Raw genomic sequence first — 16,309 nt, 5'->3', positions numbered from 1 at the left:
ATTACAGAGTTTCTTAAAATCGCTTATACTACTGATTTCTGCAATAAAAAAAAACATGACAGTTACGCTTTAAGCAAAAATCTGTATATTTTTTCCCTCAGCATAGCCCGCACTATACAGAAACACCAACGGTTACTGAGCGTGCTGGAAAGCATGGACAATGGAAAGCCCATCCGAGAATCGCGAGACTGTGACGTCCCGCTGGTGGTTCGCCATTTTTATCATCATGCCGGATGGGCTCAGCTCAGGGACACTGAGATGGCAAACTGGAAGCCTCTTGGTAGGTCAGATACATTGTAGACTACTTACTATTTGCCTATTGTTTCTTTATACATTTCATGGATTTCTGTCTCTGTTACAGGTGTTGTTGCCGCCATCGTTCCCTGGAATTTTCCACTTATGTTACTGACCTGGAAGATATGTCCTGCTCTGGCTATGGGTATGACTACAGATTATCTGTGCGCTGTACATAACACCACACGCGTCAGTCACGGCTGATATATGGTGTTTATTGGAGTTCAGTTTTATTTGTTCTTTTGTCATTGTGGTTTTTTAAAGTGAAAGGGGATTTCCACCTTCAGCATGTGGCCAAATTTGGCAATTCACTTACACTGCTAAAGTGCCAGTGTTACATTAAAAATAATACCTATTTTACATGTCAAAAGTTTTGATCATTTGGGGTCTGGTAGCTGAGACCCTCACTGATGGCTAGAATGAGTCAGAAGATGCTCTCAGCTAAGCGCTTCTCTCCCCATCTCTCTCTACAGTAAGTGTGTGCAGCCAATCTTATGTCCTGTTTTGACCATTGTAAATAGAGATACCACGTTTATATATTCTATTGATAATATTAAAGGGGTATTCCACTCAGGTAAAATACATATTAAATCACCCCCACTCCTAGAGACAAACAATTTCTTGCCATTACCTTTTTTTGTCTCCTTTCCCCGGTTTTGAGCTACTGCTTTTTGCTGAAGACACAGAAAACTGTATAAGAGCTGTTCACTCCATCTTCCCCTCCTCCCCCTTCCCTTTCAAAAAGGCTCATTTACACAGTGTGACTAAGTTGGGCCTTATCTGCATTATTTCTGCTCCCTGGGAGGGTTAATCACAGTGATGTCACAAGTAAGGGTCCTTTAATATAAGTAGATTTCTCTTTGGGCCAGGGTGGAGAGACCGGCACCCACCTCAACCACACTTGGGTTTGTGCTGCTGTAAGATTTTTTTTCCTTAAGTAGATTTCTCTGCCACAGGGGCCACAAACAAGCGCCGATCAGCCAGATTAGGACATGTTTGTGGTGATATGTTTGTTTACATGGCACAAGAAATCCAGCGGCCATGCTGCACAAACAATCCTTGGATCATTCGTGCAGCCATGGAAACTGACAGCACAGATATACATATATCTGTGCTGCCAGTTTGCAGATCACACAGCAGTACATATATACCTAGTGCACTGCTTGTGGTCTGGCATCCTGCTCCTCTGGTTATCCTGTCCAGCCTCTGTGTTTTCAGGCCCTGCTTCGCCCATTGTCCAGCCTGAAGATACAGTGGCTGGACTGGAGAGCCAGAGAATAGGATGGTATGTAATGCTCTGTGATATGGAAACTGACAGCATGGATATATGCATATCTATGCTGTCAGTTTCCCCGTATGGCCATTGGCCTCACATGCCTTTTTGACACAGGATGATGTGTGGCATGCTTTAAAGAGGCAAACAGCCAGGGATCATTGTCACTTTTAAACGGGTCGATTATTGGCTGAAGGAGCATTTCTTGCAATGCTGCTGGTGTATACAAGACACTTGGCTTGATCTTAGATTAAAGGAGAAGTCCAGCCATTTTTAAGCAGGAGCAGAGGAATTTGATAATGAGTACAAACTTACCTCTTCCCGTTCCCCCACTGAGCAGCGGGACTGGCCTTGGGACGCCCGCCAGGCTCCAGGATCTCCTGGGTGTACAAGTCACGACTAGGCTGATGGACTGGCCGACTGGCACGCTGAGTCGTGACGTCATCACAACTGTGGAGAAAATGCCTTCCGGCGGGGGTCCCGAGGCTGGTCCCGCTGCTCACCGCGGGCACCCGGAGAGGTAGGTTTGTAATGCTGATCAAATTCCCCGGATTTAAGAGATAGCCAGACTTCTCTTATAACTGTCCCACCTTACAGATTGCATAATTAGCCAGCCAGGGACACTGTTTACATCAGCTCAGACACAGAAAAGCTCACACACTGTTTTCTGTGTCTTCAGCACAAAGCAGCAGCACAGACTTCCAGGAGGGGGAATGATTCAGCATGTACAGTATTTTACATGAGTGAAACACCCCTTTAGGGCATTCTAGAAAATACCTGGGAGTCCATATACCTTCTGTTATCTCTACATTGAAGTGTTGTGATGTACGTGCACCCCGTAAATGCTGGGTAGAGATTCTGATATTCTGCTGGGAAAAGAATACATCAGTGCTCACAGATCAATGGAAAAGTCCTTGTTTTCTCTCTCATATTCCAGGAAATACTGTAGTGTTGAAACCCGCCACATACACAAGGTTAACAGCACTTCTGCTGGCGGAGATATGTGCCGAGGCCGGTCTTCCTCCAGGGGTCTTCAATGTGGTGACCGGTAATGGAGCTTTTGGGGAGAAACTGGCCGTCCATCCTGATGTAGATAAAGTAGCATTTACCGGCTCCACCGAGGTAATGACCAAGACGTGTGATCATTCATAGACCCGGGGCAGTATCCACCAGTATATCAGATGTCATCTGGATGTCATGTCTAGCCCATTCTGAAGCACACTACTGTGTGCTTCTCCTGCCTGTGTCCAGCCATAAGGGTTAAGACCCCAACCAGTCTAAGCTTTCCACATTTCTGTGTGACATCACAAATGACAGTAACACGTCCCTTGTTAGATCATACAGATCCCAGTGGATTGTAAGGCTATGTATGTGTTGTCCAGAAGTTATTTGAACTTTTTCAGGCTGCAGCTTTGCCAGGGGCCGGACCAAATACTAGTTTATTATGGAGTCTTGTGGACAAGCAGAAGATACCTTACAAGCGTGACTTCAGTCTTCACTGGAGTTATCGTTTGAACTGTTTGGTGTATATACACATATACAGTCTATTAGGAAATTGCCTATACCATATAATGCATCCCTGTTATTGGTTTGTCATACTATACCATTGCAGAATTGCTATATTATATTCGTGATGGACATGATTTCCCATAGATTGTGAGATTGATTTTAGTTAAAGGGAATCTGACTGCAGTTTCATATCACCTGAACTACTGGCAGCTAAAACAGAGACAGAGATCGGGATCATGACACTCCATGATTTATTCTGACATGCCTAGGTATTTCAGAGAACTCATGGATTAAAAAGCTGCCAGGAACAGGTCACTTAGTCATCATGCCAGTCCCCATAGCTGCTGTACACCCCGGCAGCCTTAAAGGGGTCATCCAGGCTAAGAAAAACATGTCCGCTTTCCTCCAGAAACAGCAACACTCTTGTCCTCAGTTTGGGTGTGGGGGTTTTGCAGCTCAATTCTAATGAAGTGAATGGAGCTGAATTGCAATACCACACACATCCTGGGACAGGGGTGGCGCTGTTTATGCAATAAAGTTGCTGTGCTTTTTCTAACCCTGGATAACCCCTTTAAGTAATGTGTCTCTACCTATACAGAGAGAGATGTGTCATTCAAGGCTGGATGTGCAGGCAGCAACCCCTGGTACCTCTCTCCATTTAATGTTTCCCATAATCTATTTCCTTTAGATCTTTAGGTTCCTGTATATTGTGTATATATATATTGTGTTCTTTTTACAGGTTGGACGCATTTTACGTAGAGCAACAGCTGGCACTGGCAAGAAGTTGTCCCTGGAGCTTGGTGGCAAATCTCCATTTATTGTGTTTGATACAGCCGACCTAGATGGGGCAGTAGAGGGAATTGTGGACGCCATTTGGTTTAATCAGGGCCAGGTAGGTTCACATAACTAACCGTACTTCAATGAGGTAATATATATATATATATATATATATATATATATATATATATATATATATATATATGGAGAGTCCACAGCACACCAGCTCAGGTGGTACAAAAAGTGTAGTTTATTCCAAAATGGTACTTGAGAAAGATAGCGTGAGGCTATCGAAACGTTGCATATGTTTGTTCACCATTTTGGAATAAACTACACTTTTTGTACCACCTGAGCTGGTGTGCTGTGGGCTCTCCATCTTCTATTTGCAGAATCCTTGGCCTGAGGACTTATTCCCTGAGCACCCGCCACATTGGATCTGGATATGCGGCATGTTTTCTACTTTATATATATATGGTGCTGAGAGATGTTATAATCCAGATTTAAGAAGCTATTGCACTAGAGAAGCGGAAAAAAAAAGTTATTGTGTTGCTATATTCTGATGTCAATTTTCTGTCAGCTGAGCTGTATGAGGGATTGTCCTTTGCAGATTAGACTAGTTTCCACTTGTGTTAGGGCTCGTTCCCACTGAGCAAAAGCAGCTGAATTTCTGCGCTGAATCAGCGCTGAAATTTCAGCCGTTAAAATAGGTGCAGAGCTAATTTCCATTGTGTTGAATGGAAATTCTGCTCTGCAGTTCACACAGTGGAATTTCCACACTGAACTAATCCGCTTTCCGCCAGAAGAATGAACATGTTCATTCTTCCGCTAGCGGAAGCCTATACAAATCAATGGGGCTCTGATTTTCTGTTTCAGCGCGGATTCAGCGCGGATTCAGCGCGGAATACAAGCGGAATACAAGCGGAAATTACTCGCTGAATCAGCGCGGAAATGGGGAAAAGGGGGGGGGAGGAGGATTCTAGTATATGTTCTGGTATAGTCTAGTTTACTCACCAAATACTCGCTGAATTTCAGCGCTGAATGCATGCGGATTCAGCGCGGATTCCTCGAGTATTCCGCGCTGAATTTGTCAAGAGCTGATTACGAGCTGAACACTTTCCTAGCAGAATACGCAGGGATTCTGCTTGCATTCTGCTTATATTCTGCTCGGAATTCAGCGTCAGTTGATTTCAGGCGGAAATATTTCCTTGCGTAATCCGCTCCTTTTGCTCTGTGTGAACGTAGCCTTAGGGATAATAAAAATTTTCTGTTGCCTTTGGTTTTAACCCAATAAGGTGGGCCAGGCATACTCAGTTTAAATGTAATCTCCAGAAAGTACTGTGGTTGGTCTCCACTTAGTCTGCAGACAAGAGGGATTGTGGGAAACTGTGTGCATTGTTGCCCACAGGGTCACAGTTTAGAGAGGGCATAAAAAGTAATAAAATCCATGGAGGAGAAGAACAGTACAGGGATGTAAGTTACTTTACTAGAAACAGCACATTTTTTCTCCTTTGCATACAAGTATATGGTACACCTCTGATCTTACCTGCTTCGTGGTACCGCCCTTTTATTTATTAGGTTTACAAATATTGGTGGGCTCAATTGATTTGCTTTTTCTCTTTGTATAATTTTGGTGGCACCTGGTCTTAGCTTTGGGCTGTCCACACTATTATATGCTGATTGGTACATGACCTCCATCAGGGCTTTGCAGAGTAGAATGGCCACTTTATAGTAAAATAGCTCAGTATACAGTATTAGTAGGTGTACTCACTGTATATACTGACAGCAGCTACCTGTGTACCTCACTGAGCCTGTATATGCCTATGGAGGACACAGGGGCGAGGCCTGGTCACATGCTCCTCCATGTCAGCCATTTTATGGACAGAAACCAAACAAAGCAGAGCAGCCCAGCCTGGAGGAGGGAAGCCTGATTTTAGTTTTATGAGGTACACAGGGAGCTGCTGTCAGTATATACAGTAAGTACACCTACTAATACTGTATGCTGAACTATTTTACTATAAAGTGGCCAACCCCTTTAAAGAAAAGGAACATTTTTAAACGCGAGTGCTCAGACCAGGACCGATAAACAGAACGAGCCTGGTAAAGACTGCACTGCCATACGCTCCTCTCTCTACTCTATGTGTGCAACCTAGATGGACCCCCATAGATTTGCTTTGAAAGTCCATCTAAGTCACGTGACTCAAGCTGGTAATGAACACGCTGAGCACAGACTTCTGATCAGCCACGGTCTGACCACTCAGACTCCGACCAGTCTTTCAAATGATTCTCTAATATGTATCAAAGGTCTTTTTTTTGTTGTTCCCATTTATTAACTGTGGAGATGCTGAAACAATACACAACTTCTATTGAATTGTTTTATTCTTGTACTTTACAATGAATGGTTTTTATTTACTGAAACTGGAAATACCCTTTACTTTCCCCCAGTCTCCTGCAGTCATTGGTTGCTCCACAATGAAAGAGTCCATTGCAAAATGAAGCTGCCCTGTAACACACAACCCATCCGGGGCCTTCCCACGGCCGTCTGAAGGAGCAGTAGTAGCAGCAGCCGTGTGGCTTTATTGTCTGTGAAGGGTCTCTGGCTGAGCATATAGGGGGGGGGGGGGTCACAAAGTCAGAACTGTGATGAATGAAATTGCCACACTTAATCACAGATTACTTTGGTCACAGACCAGAAGTGAGGAATAGAGTTCTGCTGACTTATGTGCAACCAAAGTGATCAGTCATCCGCCCACCTCTCGTCCAGCGTCTGTTGTGTGTTATACAGAAGACTGAAATCCAGTGGGCTACATAAAGCAGGACATTACTATAAGATGTGTTTAACCCCTTATGAAGAGTAGGGATGGTGGAGACGCAGGAGCCAGTCCCACATTAGTGGGTGTCAGGTGTATATTACAGGTGACTCTTTGCTGCGATCACTGGGATTGGAGATCTCTCGGATCCTGCCAGCTTAATCCCTCAGATGTCAGAGGAAAGGTGCCCCCTCTGTCATCCTATTCAGCACTTCTACATCTTTATGGCAAGGTACTAAGAGGGTGCCAATGCGTCCAAGTCTTCTGTGTGTGCATGTGACCATTAGATCCGGCCATTTCAACTCATCCTGCAAAAAAACAAGCACTTATAAAGCCCTGTGAAGAGTAGAAGAAAAAAAAATTATTACCGTAAGTGCAGTGGTCTGAAGTCTTGGTTAGGTAATGCATGTTGATAGCGGGGTAAACCCTGTAAAGGGTGCGTTCACACATACAGGATCCGCAGCAGATTTGATGGTGCAGACATCATTGTAACTAAATAACTAAACTTAGCGCCATCAAAACTGCTCTGGATCCTGTACATGTGTACGCACCCTAAGGGGATTTCAGGATTTGGGTAAAACTAGAAGGTAAAGCGATATATGCCTATTACACCCCTACCCCACTCCGGCAGCATATTCATTTTTACATTGGGACCATAATAGCTCTTTAAGGCTTTCCTCTGATATGTGATCACCACCACCGGTGAACAGTACATTGCATGGTTACTGTCCTTCTTTTCTAACAGGTTTGCAGCGCAGGCTCCCGGCTCCTCATGCAGGAATCCATTGCTGAAGATTTGATCCGCAGACTGAAGCAGAGGATGTCACACCTGAGGGTCGGGGACAGTCTAGATAAATGCATCGACATGGGAGCGCTGGTGGATGAGACCCAGAAGAAAACCATCAGTGAGTTTGTGGAGGAGGCTCGTTCAGAAGGGGCAGAGGTGAGCGATGCTGTTGGAAAGGGCAGACGTTCTGATCCCCCCCAAAAACTTGTTTTATAACTTGTATGTATTGATTCGGAAGAGCAGCAAATGGAATACAGGGAGGAGGGGGATGCAGCTGCAGTTTCTCTTCCTAACAGTGTATACTAATCAACTGTCACCAGTAATATACTGGAAGGAGTCCATTACTGCTGTATTCTACAATATTTTAGATAGAATTGGTTCCATCTTATTGTATATATGTTATTGTCTTCTTTGGGACCCCTCAGGTTTTCCAGGCTCCTGGCCCACTCCCTAAGAAGGGATTGTACTACCTGCCGACCCTGATCACCGGTGTGAACACCACCTCTCGCTGTGTCAGAGAAGAGGTATGAATCTTGATCACTCCAGTACTACTTGTATGTTTATATGCTAGTATGTGCAGCTATATACAGACTAAATATTTTTCTTTTACTAGATTTTTGGACCTGTCTTGGTGGCAATGTCTTTTCGTACAGCTAAAGAAGCCATTTCTTTGGGGAACAACACCCCATATGGATTGGCTGCAAGTGTCTGGACAGAAAACCTACCTCTAGCTCTAGAAGTTGCCTTAAGGTGAATATTTGCGTCTTGTCATAGACTGTGAGCCCTTTATACTGGGAAAGAGGGAAGCTAGATGAACACAAAGTCATAGAAATCACATACTTTAAGTAAGTACGTGATACTTGATCTGACTTTGGTTAAAGGGGTATTCCAGCAGTAGAAAGGTGGACTGATCAGAAGGAGTCCAACCTCTGGACCCTGCACGATTGGAAACATGGATTCAACTATCGACCTGCTAAATAAAGCCATGGGTGGGCACATACTCCATTCATTCTCTATGGGAGATAGCTGAGAAAAACTTGATCCAGGGGGCTCATTTAGAGGGTCTCCAGGATGAGCACTTCGTCAATTAACTCCTTAACATCTCAGTTTCCTGGACCCCTGAAAAGGTTATGTAAAGAGAAGGAGGATACCACTATTATTTTCAGGCAGCCATAAAGTGAGACTGTCAATAAGTCCTCCCATAATTTTCAGTCAGTGTGGGCAATGCTGCGTCACACAGGGGGGTCTGGTTTTCGAGGAAGATATTTGATAGCTGTTATGTTAGGACCTTCAGACTTCCAATATTGGATTTCTATATCATCTTCCTATATGGGTCTCATATATAGTGATGTGTAATGATTGCCTGTGGTGTGACCGTCTTTTGGGATGAACCATCTAACAATGGAAAAGAGGCAGTTTACCCCTAAGACGGGTAAGGAGAGGAGGAATAAATGTCAGCGGCGGTGTTTGGACTGGCACATTGTTTCTGCTTTCAGCATTAAGGCCGGCACGGTGTGGGTAAACGGACACAATATGTTTGATGCAGCCGCTGGGTTTGGTGGATATAAAGAGAGTGGATTTGGACGTGATGGTGGAAAGGAGGTAAGATGAATGTTTCCCTTATTTTGCTAAATATCATATAGGACAACTAGCATGCCCATTAAAGGTTATCCAGGATTTGATAAAAACACAGCTACCTTTTGCAAAAACAGCACCATTCCTGTCCTCAGGTTGTGTGTGGTATTGCAATTCAGCTTCATTTACAATGGAACTGAACTGCACAACCCACACCCAAAGCAAGGACAAGAGGGGTGCTGTTTCTAGAAGAAAGTGGCCATGTTTTTTCTAAGTCTGGATAACCCCTTTAATAGTTAGTAATCCTTATGACATTGTATTCTTTCTTCTCAGCTGTTAACCAAGCAGAACAGATTTTGTATGCCATTTATTTAAATTATAAAGCAAAGAAGCAATGCAGTGGTTAAACTAGATGTGTCTAGAATTGTTTTCTACCTTATTACATTACTATTTTCCATTGTTTTACTTTACTACCTGTGTCACTTTACTGCCTGTTGCAAGCGTATTAACCCCTTAAGGACGGGGCCCATTTTCGTTTTTGCGTTTTCGGTCTTTCCTCCTTGTGTTTAAAAGGCCATAGCACTTGCATTTTTCCACCTAGAAACCCATATGAGCACTTATTTTTTGCGCCACTAATTGTACTTTGCAATGGCAGACGTAGTACACTACGAAACCAGAAAAAAATTCAAAGTGTGGTGAAATTGAAAAAAAATACGCATTTCATTTATTTGGGAGAACTGTGTTTTTACGCCATTCGCCCTGGGGTAAAACTGACTTGTTATATATGTTCCTCAAGTCGTTACGATTAAAACGATATATAACATGTATAACTTATATTGTACCTGATGGCCTATAAAAAATTCAAACCATTGTTAACAAATATACGTTCCTTAAAATCGCTCCATTCCCAGGCTTATAGCGCTTTTATCCTTTGGTCTATGGGGCTGTGTCAGGTGTCATTTTTTGCGCCATGATGTGTTCTTTCTATCGGTACCTTGATTGCGCATATTTCTGATCGCTTTTTATTACATTTTTTCTGGATTTGATGCAACCAAAAATGCGCAATTTTGCACTTTGGGATTTTTTGGCGCTGACGCCGTTTACCGTGCGAGATCAGGAATGTGATTAATTAATAGTTCGGGCGATTACGCACGCGGCGATAGCAAACATGTTTATTTATTTGTTTACTTTTATTTAAAACCTGGGAAAAGGGGGGTGATTCAGACTTTTATTGGGAGAGGGGGCTTTTTACTATAAACAACACTTTTTTTTTTTTTTTACACATATACTAGAAGCCCCCCTGGGGGACTTCTAGTATATACACTTGGATCTCTCATTGAGATCTCTGCAGCATAGATATGCTGCAGAGATCAATGAGATAGGCACTCGTTTACTTCCGGCTGCTGCAGCCGGAAGTAAACGAGTGCCGAGTCGGGGACGGCGCCATCTTGGACGAGTCCCCGGCCGGCATCAGTAACGGAGATCGCTCCTCCCGGACAACGTCCCGGAGGAGCGATCTCCCCCACTAGACACCAGGGAACGGTTGCCTCCGGTAATCGGAGGCAGCTGTCAACTTTGACAGCTGCCTCCGATTAGCTAATTAGCGGGCATGGCGATCAGACCGTGCCCACTAATAGCTGCGGTCCCGGGCTACACTCGGCACCCGGGACCGCGGCGCTTCAAAGCGAGGCCGCCGCGCGGCCCCGCTTTGAATTGCTAATGAGGACATATGACGTACCGGTACGTCATATGTCCTTTACCCCTAGACGACCCTGGACGTAGGTTTACGTCATGGAAGTCTGTCCCCAGACGACCCCTTACCGGAGCGGAGCGCGCTTCATAGCAGGTGGGGGCCGGCTGCAAACAGCAGCCGGGACCTCACCGGTAATGACACGCTGCAGCGATCGCGCTGCCGCGTGTCATTAACCCCTTAAACGCCGCGATCGCGGTGCGACCGCGGCGTTTAAGTGTAAGTGACAGGGGGAGTCCCCTGTCACTTACCGATCGGGACCCCCGCAGTGTGACTGCGGGGGTCCCGATCAGTAAAACGGACCGCCGGAGGTCTCTTACCTGCCTCCGTGCGGTCCGATCGGCGATCTGCTACACTGAGCCTGCACAGGCAGGCTCAATGAGCAGATCGCCGATAACACTTATCAATGCTATGCCTATGGCATAGCATTCATCAGTGTAGAAATCAGAGTACTGCATGTAAAAGTCCCCCAAAGGGACTTCAAAAGTGTAAAAAAAAAAAGTTCAAAACACTAACACACTACCCCAAAGCCCCTCCCCCAATAAAAGTCTAAATCACCCCCCTTTCCCATTATATAAATAAAACATATAAAAATGAATAAATAGATAAACATATAATATACCGTAGCTTGCGTAATTGTCCGATCTATTAAAATATAACAAGCGTCATTGTGATCGGTAAACGGCGTACACGAAAAGAGGGGGAAAAGTGCGCAGATTACCGATTTTATGTTACATTATATATTAAAAAAAATCTATAAAAAGTGATCAAAACGTTCGATCTTCACAAATATGGTATTAATAAAAACTAGAGATCATGGCGGAAAAAATGACACCCCATACAGCCCCGTAGGTGAAAAAATAAAACCGTTATAAGTGTCACAATAGGCCCATTTTATTAATATTTAATTGCCAAAAAAAAGGATTTCATAAAAAAAATACATATATAACATTAGAGAATCTGTGTAACCTGCATATGGTTGTGTTCGGACTGACCTATAGAATAATAGTGTCATGTCGCTGTTACCATATAGTGCATTACGTAGACACAGGAACCCCCCAAACGTTACCATATTGCATTCTTTTTTCTGATTTCACCTATTTATATCTTCATAAATAATATATTTGGGATTCCGTCATACATGTTATGGTAAAATGAACGACGCCATTACACAGTACAACTATTCCTGTAAAAAACAAGCACTTACATGGCGTGTAGATAGAAAACTGAAAGTGCTGGAGCTCTTAGAAGGGGAGGAGGGAAAAACGAAAACACTAAGATCAAAATTTGCGCGGTCCACTGGGTCATTTTGGGCCTGGTCCTCAAAGGGTTAAGAGGTTAAAGTGTCACTGTCATTTAATTTTTTTTTTTTTGCAGAAATCAATAGTCCAGTTGATTTTAAGAAACTTTGTAATTGGGTTTATTAGGCAAATATGCCATTATCTGCATTCAAAAAGACTTTCCCCAGGTCCCCCCTCCTCCCTCTTCTATCTCCTTTACTGCTCATTATCAGGAAATCTCGACTGATTTACATCAGTCGGGCCTTGTGTAACCTATGGAGAGGGGAGGGGGGAGAAGGGAGATTAGTCGCCAGCAGAGATCAAAGGATTACACAGCGGGAACTATGTGAAAGCTGCTATTCAGAGGTCAGAGAGGTCAGTGCTGACTTCAGAGGAGATAGCCTGGGGATGTAGCTGTAAATTAACTCTTTGTCCTGTTTTGGTGCCTCATCTCCCTCAACCCCTCCCCTCTCCGCAAGAGAATAATGAAGAAGAGGGGGGAGCTTCAAACTGCTTTTTCATGATAAAAATGCATTTTTCGGCTAATAAACCCAATTACAAAGTTTCTTAAAATCGCCTGTACTATTGATTTCTGCAAAAAAATTTAAGTGACACTTTAAGGTTGCTGTAAAAAGTGTGAATTCATGTAGACATCAACTAGTTTTGACATTTCCATTACTTGTAAATCCTACGAGATCTGAAAGTTGATAAACTCCAGCTCAGGTTACATTGTCTGCTGTAGATTATGTGACTAAAGAGAATACTGGAACACACAGGGGGTTTTATCCACACATGAGACCCTGATGGCTCAGCACATTCATCAGGCTGTATGCTTGACTTAATCTATTCATGGGGGGATGATACAAGAGGAAGTGTTACAGCACGTCTAGTAAACTTGTTACATAACATTAGTATTACATAATATTAGGAAGGTGGCACCACTTGTTATTTTATACAGGGATTAGAGTGCATGTATGTTTATGGCTCCCCGCCGGTATACGCAGTAGTATCTGATTGACCTCTTATGAGTGATCACAGTCCATCGTCACGCTCTTACAGCCACAGCTGTCTTCTCACACATTTATTCTTCTCCACAAGGGGTGCTAGCTCATAGATGCCAAACCAGAGTCTTCTCCATCTGTAGACAAGTGTTTCTTATTATTCACAATCGGTCATAAAGACATATACACATACTTTGTAACACATAAGCTAATACAAGAAATCTACACTATACATTGTACTCACATTATAATACAGCCCCACATGTCAATCATCAGACAAACACACCAAAGATTAAGGCGAAGAGGAGTGGGAAAGAGGGGAATCATAGGCTTTATTGAATAAAGACACACCTAATAGAGAGTGGTATCAATCCTCTTCTTTATCAGTTTTTGGACTGTCCATGATGGAATAGCAGCTTATTATGTCATATCCTTAAGGTAGGGGATAACAAGCTGATTGGTGGCTGCCGACCACTGGTACCCACAGTGACCCTGAGATTGATGGCACCACTCATTCCAGCGACCATTGTGTCCCTTTTCTCAGGATTGGTGGGTGTCTCCCAGCAGTCAGACCCCAATGATTAGTTTATTGTCTACCCAATGGACAGGGAGTAACAAGTGAAGACATAATATTCATTAAAAGACTCGAAAGTGGTATCTCAATGTGGCCATTTATATTCACAGCTGAAGTATGTTTTTTTGGTGTTTTTTTTTTTACAAAACATACCATAAAGTTATCTTGTCACAAAAATATATTTTTTAAGAGCCCAGCAGAGGTTATGATAGCAAGCAGTTTTGCAATATACTTGCTTTAAAGTGACTGTACCACCAGGCCGAAGCACTGGAGGCGGGCCGACCTACCCCCAGTGGTAAGAAACCCCAGCCCCTCCATGACGTGACTCCATTAGAATCAATATAACCCTATCATAGAGGGGCTAGGGTTTCCTCCCACTAAGGGTGGGTCGGGCCGCCTTCAGTGCTTCAGCCTGGGCCTGGTGGTACAGTCACTTTAAGTTTTCTATGTTTAAATCAACATAAAACATATGGCCACTAGGTGTCTCCCTGCACTGTGCATGTGTACAGCTGCTGTGCGTCCACTTTCATGGGGGTGCTCACATTCTATGGTCAACTCTCCTGTCACAAAGAACCCAAACCTCCATAACCACATAGTGACATTATACTGACTGAATTGTTACATAACAAAGAGCTTTGTCTCCTGGTAAGCTGTAGACCTTATAATAGAATTACCAAAAGTTAATAATATGATTAGCCTATGTTATTGCCCTCAGTTGATATACAACCTGCATGATGAACAGGGGTCTTTCCTTGTGTAAGCGCACTAAGGACTGGGACTTCCTGTGTTTGGTCTCTTTTGAACAGAGAGAAGACCGAATATTGGCACAGAGGGAGCAAGGACCACAGCTTGGCCGTGTATATAATGTTGATTTAAACATAGAAAATGTAAAAAACAAACAAACAAGTATATCGCAAAAAATTGGTTGTGATTTCTTTAAAAAAAAATAAAATAAATAGTGACAGGTACGTTTTAAGTACCTTGTGTTTATGGGATTATTAAGGTTATTTTGAATGTAATACCATACTACTGTTTTTCCCTTTTTCCTCTTTTTCTAGGGCTCTACAATGCCCATCAGTAACTGTGAGCCATAAAATATAGTTTCAAAAAGGTAGTTTCACACCATGTTAAAGGGGTTGTCCGGGCAGCAGAAAAGGTATTACCTTGCACTTCAAGAAGGGTAGATACCAAGTTGTGATCATCGTGTGTTGAAGAAATCTTGCCCATACGTGATGTGCCGTGGCGGTACAATATTGCCTAGTACGTCCATTACACTTGACATACAATGATCACAACTTGGTACTTTTCCCTTTTGGCTCGGAAGGTATACTTTTGAGATATACTTTTGCAGAGGGTGGAAGTGGAGCGCTTGAGCAAGACAGGGAAGATCTCTTCTGCTCCCCACACAGTCCCTTTAATGTAGTGTGTCCCAGATGTACATCAGATCCTGTTAAACAGGGATGCCAATATATATTGTGACATACTGCTGCGGGTCCAATTCACTTAAATGGTTTAAACATACTTAGCTAGTGACTCCATTCTGGCCCTTCTCTTTCTTACACATTTATTCATATTTTTGGTCTGTAAACTAAACCTATATACTGTAGCTACACCAAATACACAAAGTAGCCACCATATAATCTAAATAACTTGCTGTTTTCAGGGCCTTTATGAATATGTAAGACCGTCTTGGGAAACCAGAGCCAAGCCTAATCCAGGAGATGTGAACTATAAAACATTTGCTGTTACATATGGGGTCGATGTCCCTCCGATTCCTGGGCAAAAAGACATCCACGCGTCCGTCATTCAGGTCCACGATTCTCAAATCCCAAGGTAAAGCCTTATGTGGTTTGGTTCCAGCTCTGTATCATTGGGATAGTAGGCAGGATAAAAATGGAATTACATTAGGACACTACCTGAATGAGGTGCCATTTACTTTCTTTATTGAAGGCTGCATTTTAGCCAGTGAAGTCAGGGCTGTGGCTGACAACCACTAAAAAAAAAAAAAGTTGGCAGAGTTGGTAAAGTCCGAGGCTTTGGATATTTCTTCTTGTTGGCTGTTGACCGTTCATCGCTACGTGTAATAGCGAGGCACAGCTGACGATTGGCCAAACATCTGATACCTTACCTCCCCCTGCTCCCAGTCTTCTCTCCTGTGCTCCGCAGCTTCCCGGTTCCGGCGGGGATTGGCTGAACGGCCTGTCAGCTGGTAGGCCGCTTAGACGCTGTAGTCTCTGGAATCAGGAAGCTGCAGAGCACAGGAGAGAAGACAGGGAGCGGGGGGAGGTAAGGTATCAGGTGTTTGGGTAAGGGCTGCATGGACATCGCTAAAGAGAACAATACAGCCCTTACTGCCCGATTATCGGGCCATCTAATAGGTCCAGTAAACAAGCACCAATCTCTACATGGGGTGACTGGCTGCAAATAATAGGTGCCAATTTCATGGTGACTAATGATCAACTATGGTGTACAGATATTGTATCAGCCGCACATCAACTCTTTACCTCAGGGCCAATAGCGATCATTTAAATGACCGCACAAAAGATCCAATCTGCCGATGAACATGCGGCAATGAACAAACAAGAACTTTTACATGGACCAGTTATCAGAAAACAATCATTCCTAGAAACACTCACTGGCCTGGTATTCGGACTGTGTATAAAGAAGTCAACGTAAGTGACA

General features: G+C 43.5%; 1 protein-coding gene across 1 annotated transcript in view; it reads left to right on the top strand.

Moving 5' to 3' along the window:
• Nucleotides 1–16,309, top strand: part of ALDH16A1 (aldehyde dehydrogenase 16 family member A1) — a 46,486-nt gene that overhangs the window by 11,842 nt on the left and 18,335 nt on the right. The window contains exons 4-12 of the mRNA XM_069948811.1: nt 102–280; nt 362–439; nt 2,505–2,689; nt 3,816–3,968; nt 7,406–7,603; nt 7,873–7,971; nt 8,061–8,197; nt 8,944–9,049; nt 15,291–15,460. Of these exons, the coding sequence (XP_069804912.1) occupies nt 102–280; nt 362–439; nt 2,505–2,689; nt 3,816–3,968; nt 7,406–7,603; nt 7,873–7,971; nt 8,061–8,197; nt 8,944–9,049; nt 15,291–15,460 (1,305 nt within the window). The remainder of the gene's footprint in view (nt 1–101; nt 281–361; nt 440–2,504; nt 2,690–3,815; nt 3,969–7,405; nt 7,604–7,872; nt 7,972–8,060; nt 8,198–8,943; nt 9,050–15,290; nt 15,461–16,309) is intronic.

This window comes from Dendropsophus ebraccatus, chromosome 12 (assembly GCF_027789765.1).
Source record: "Dendropsophus ebraccatus isolate aDenEbr1 chromosome 12, aDenEbr1.pat, whole genome shotgun sequence".
Taxonomy (NCBI): domain Eukaryota; kingdom Metazoa; phylum Chordata; class Amphibia; order Anura; family Hylidae; genus Dendropsophus; species Dendropsophus ebraccatus.
This window is presented reverse-complemented; position numbering and strand designations above follow the sequence as displayed.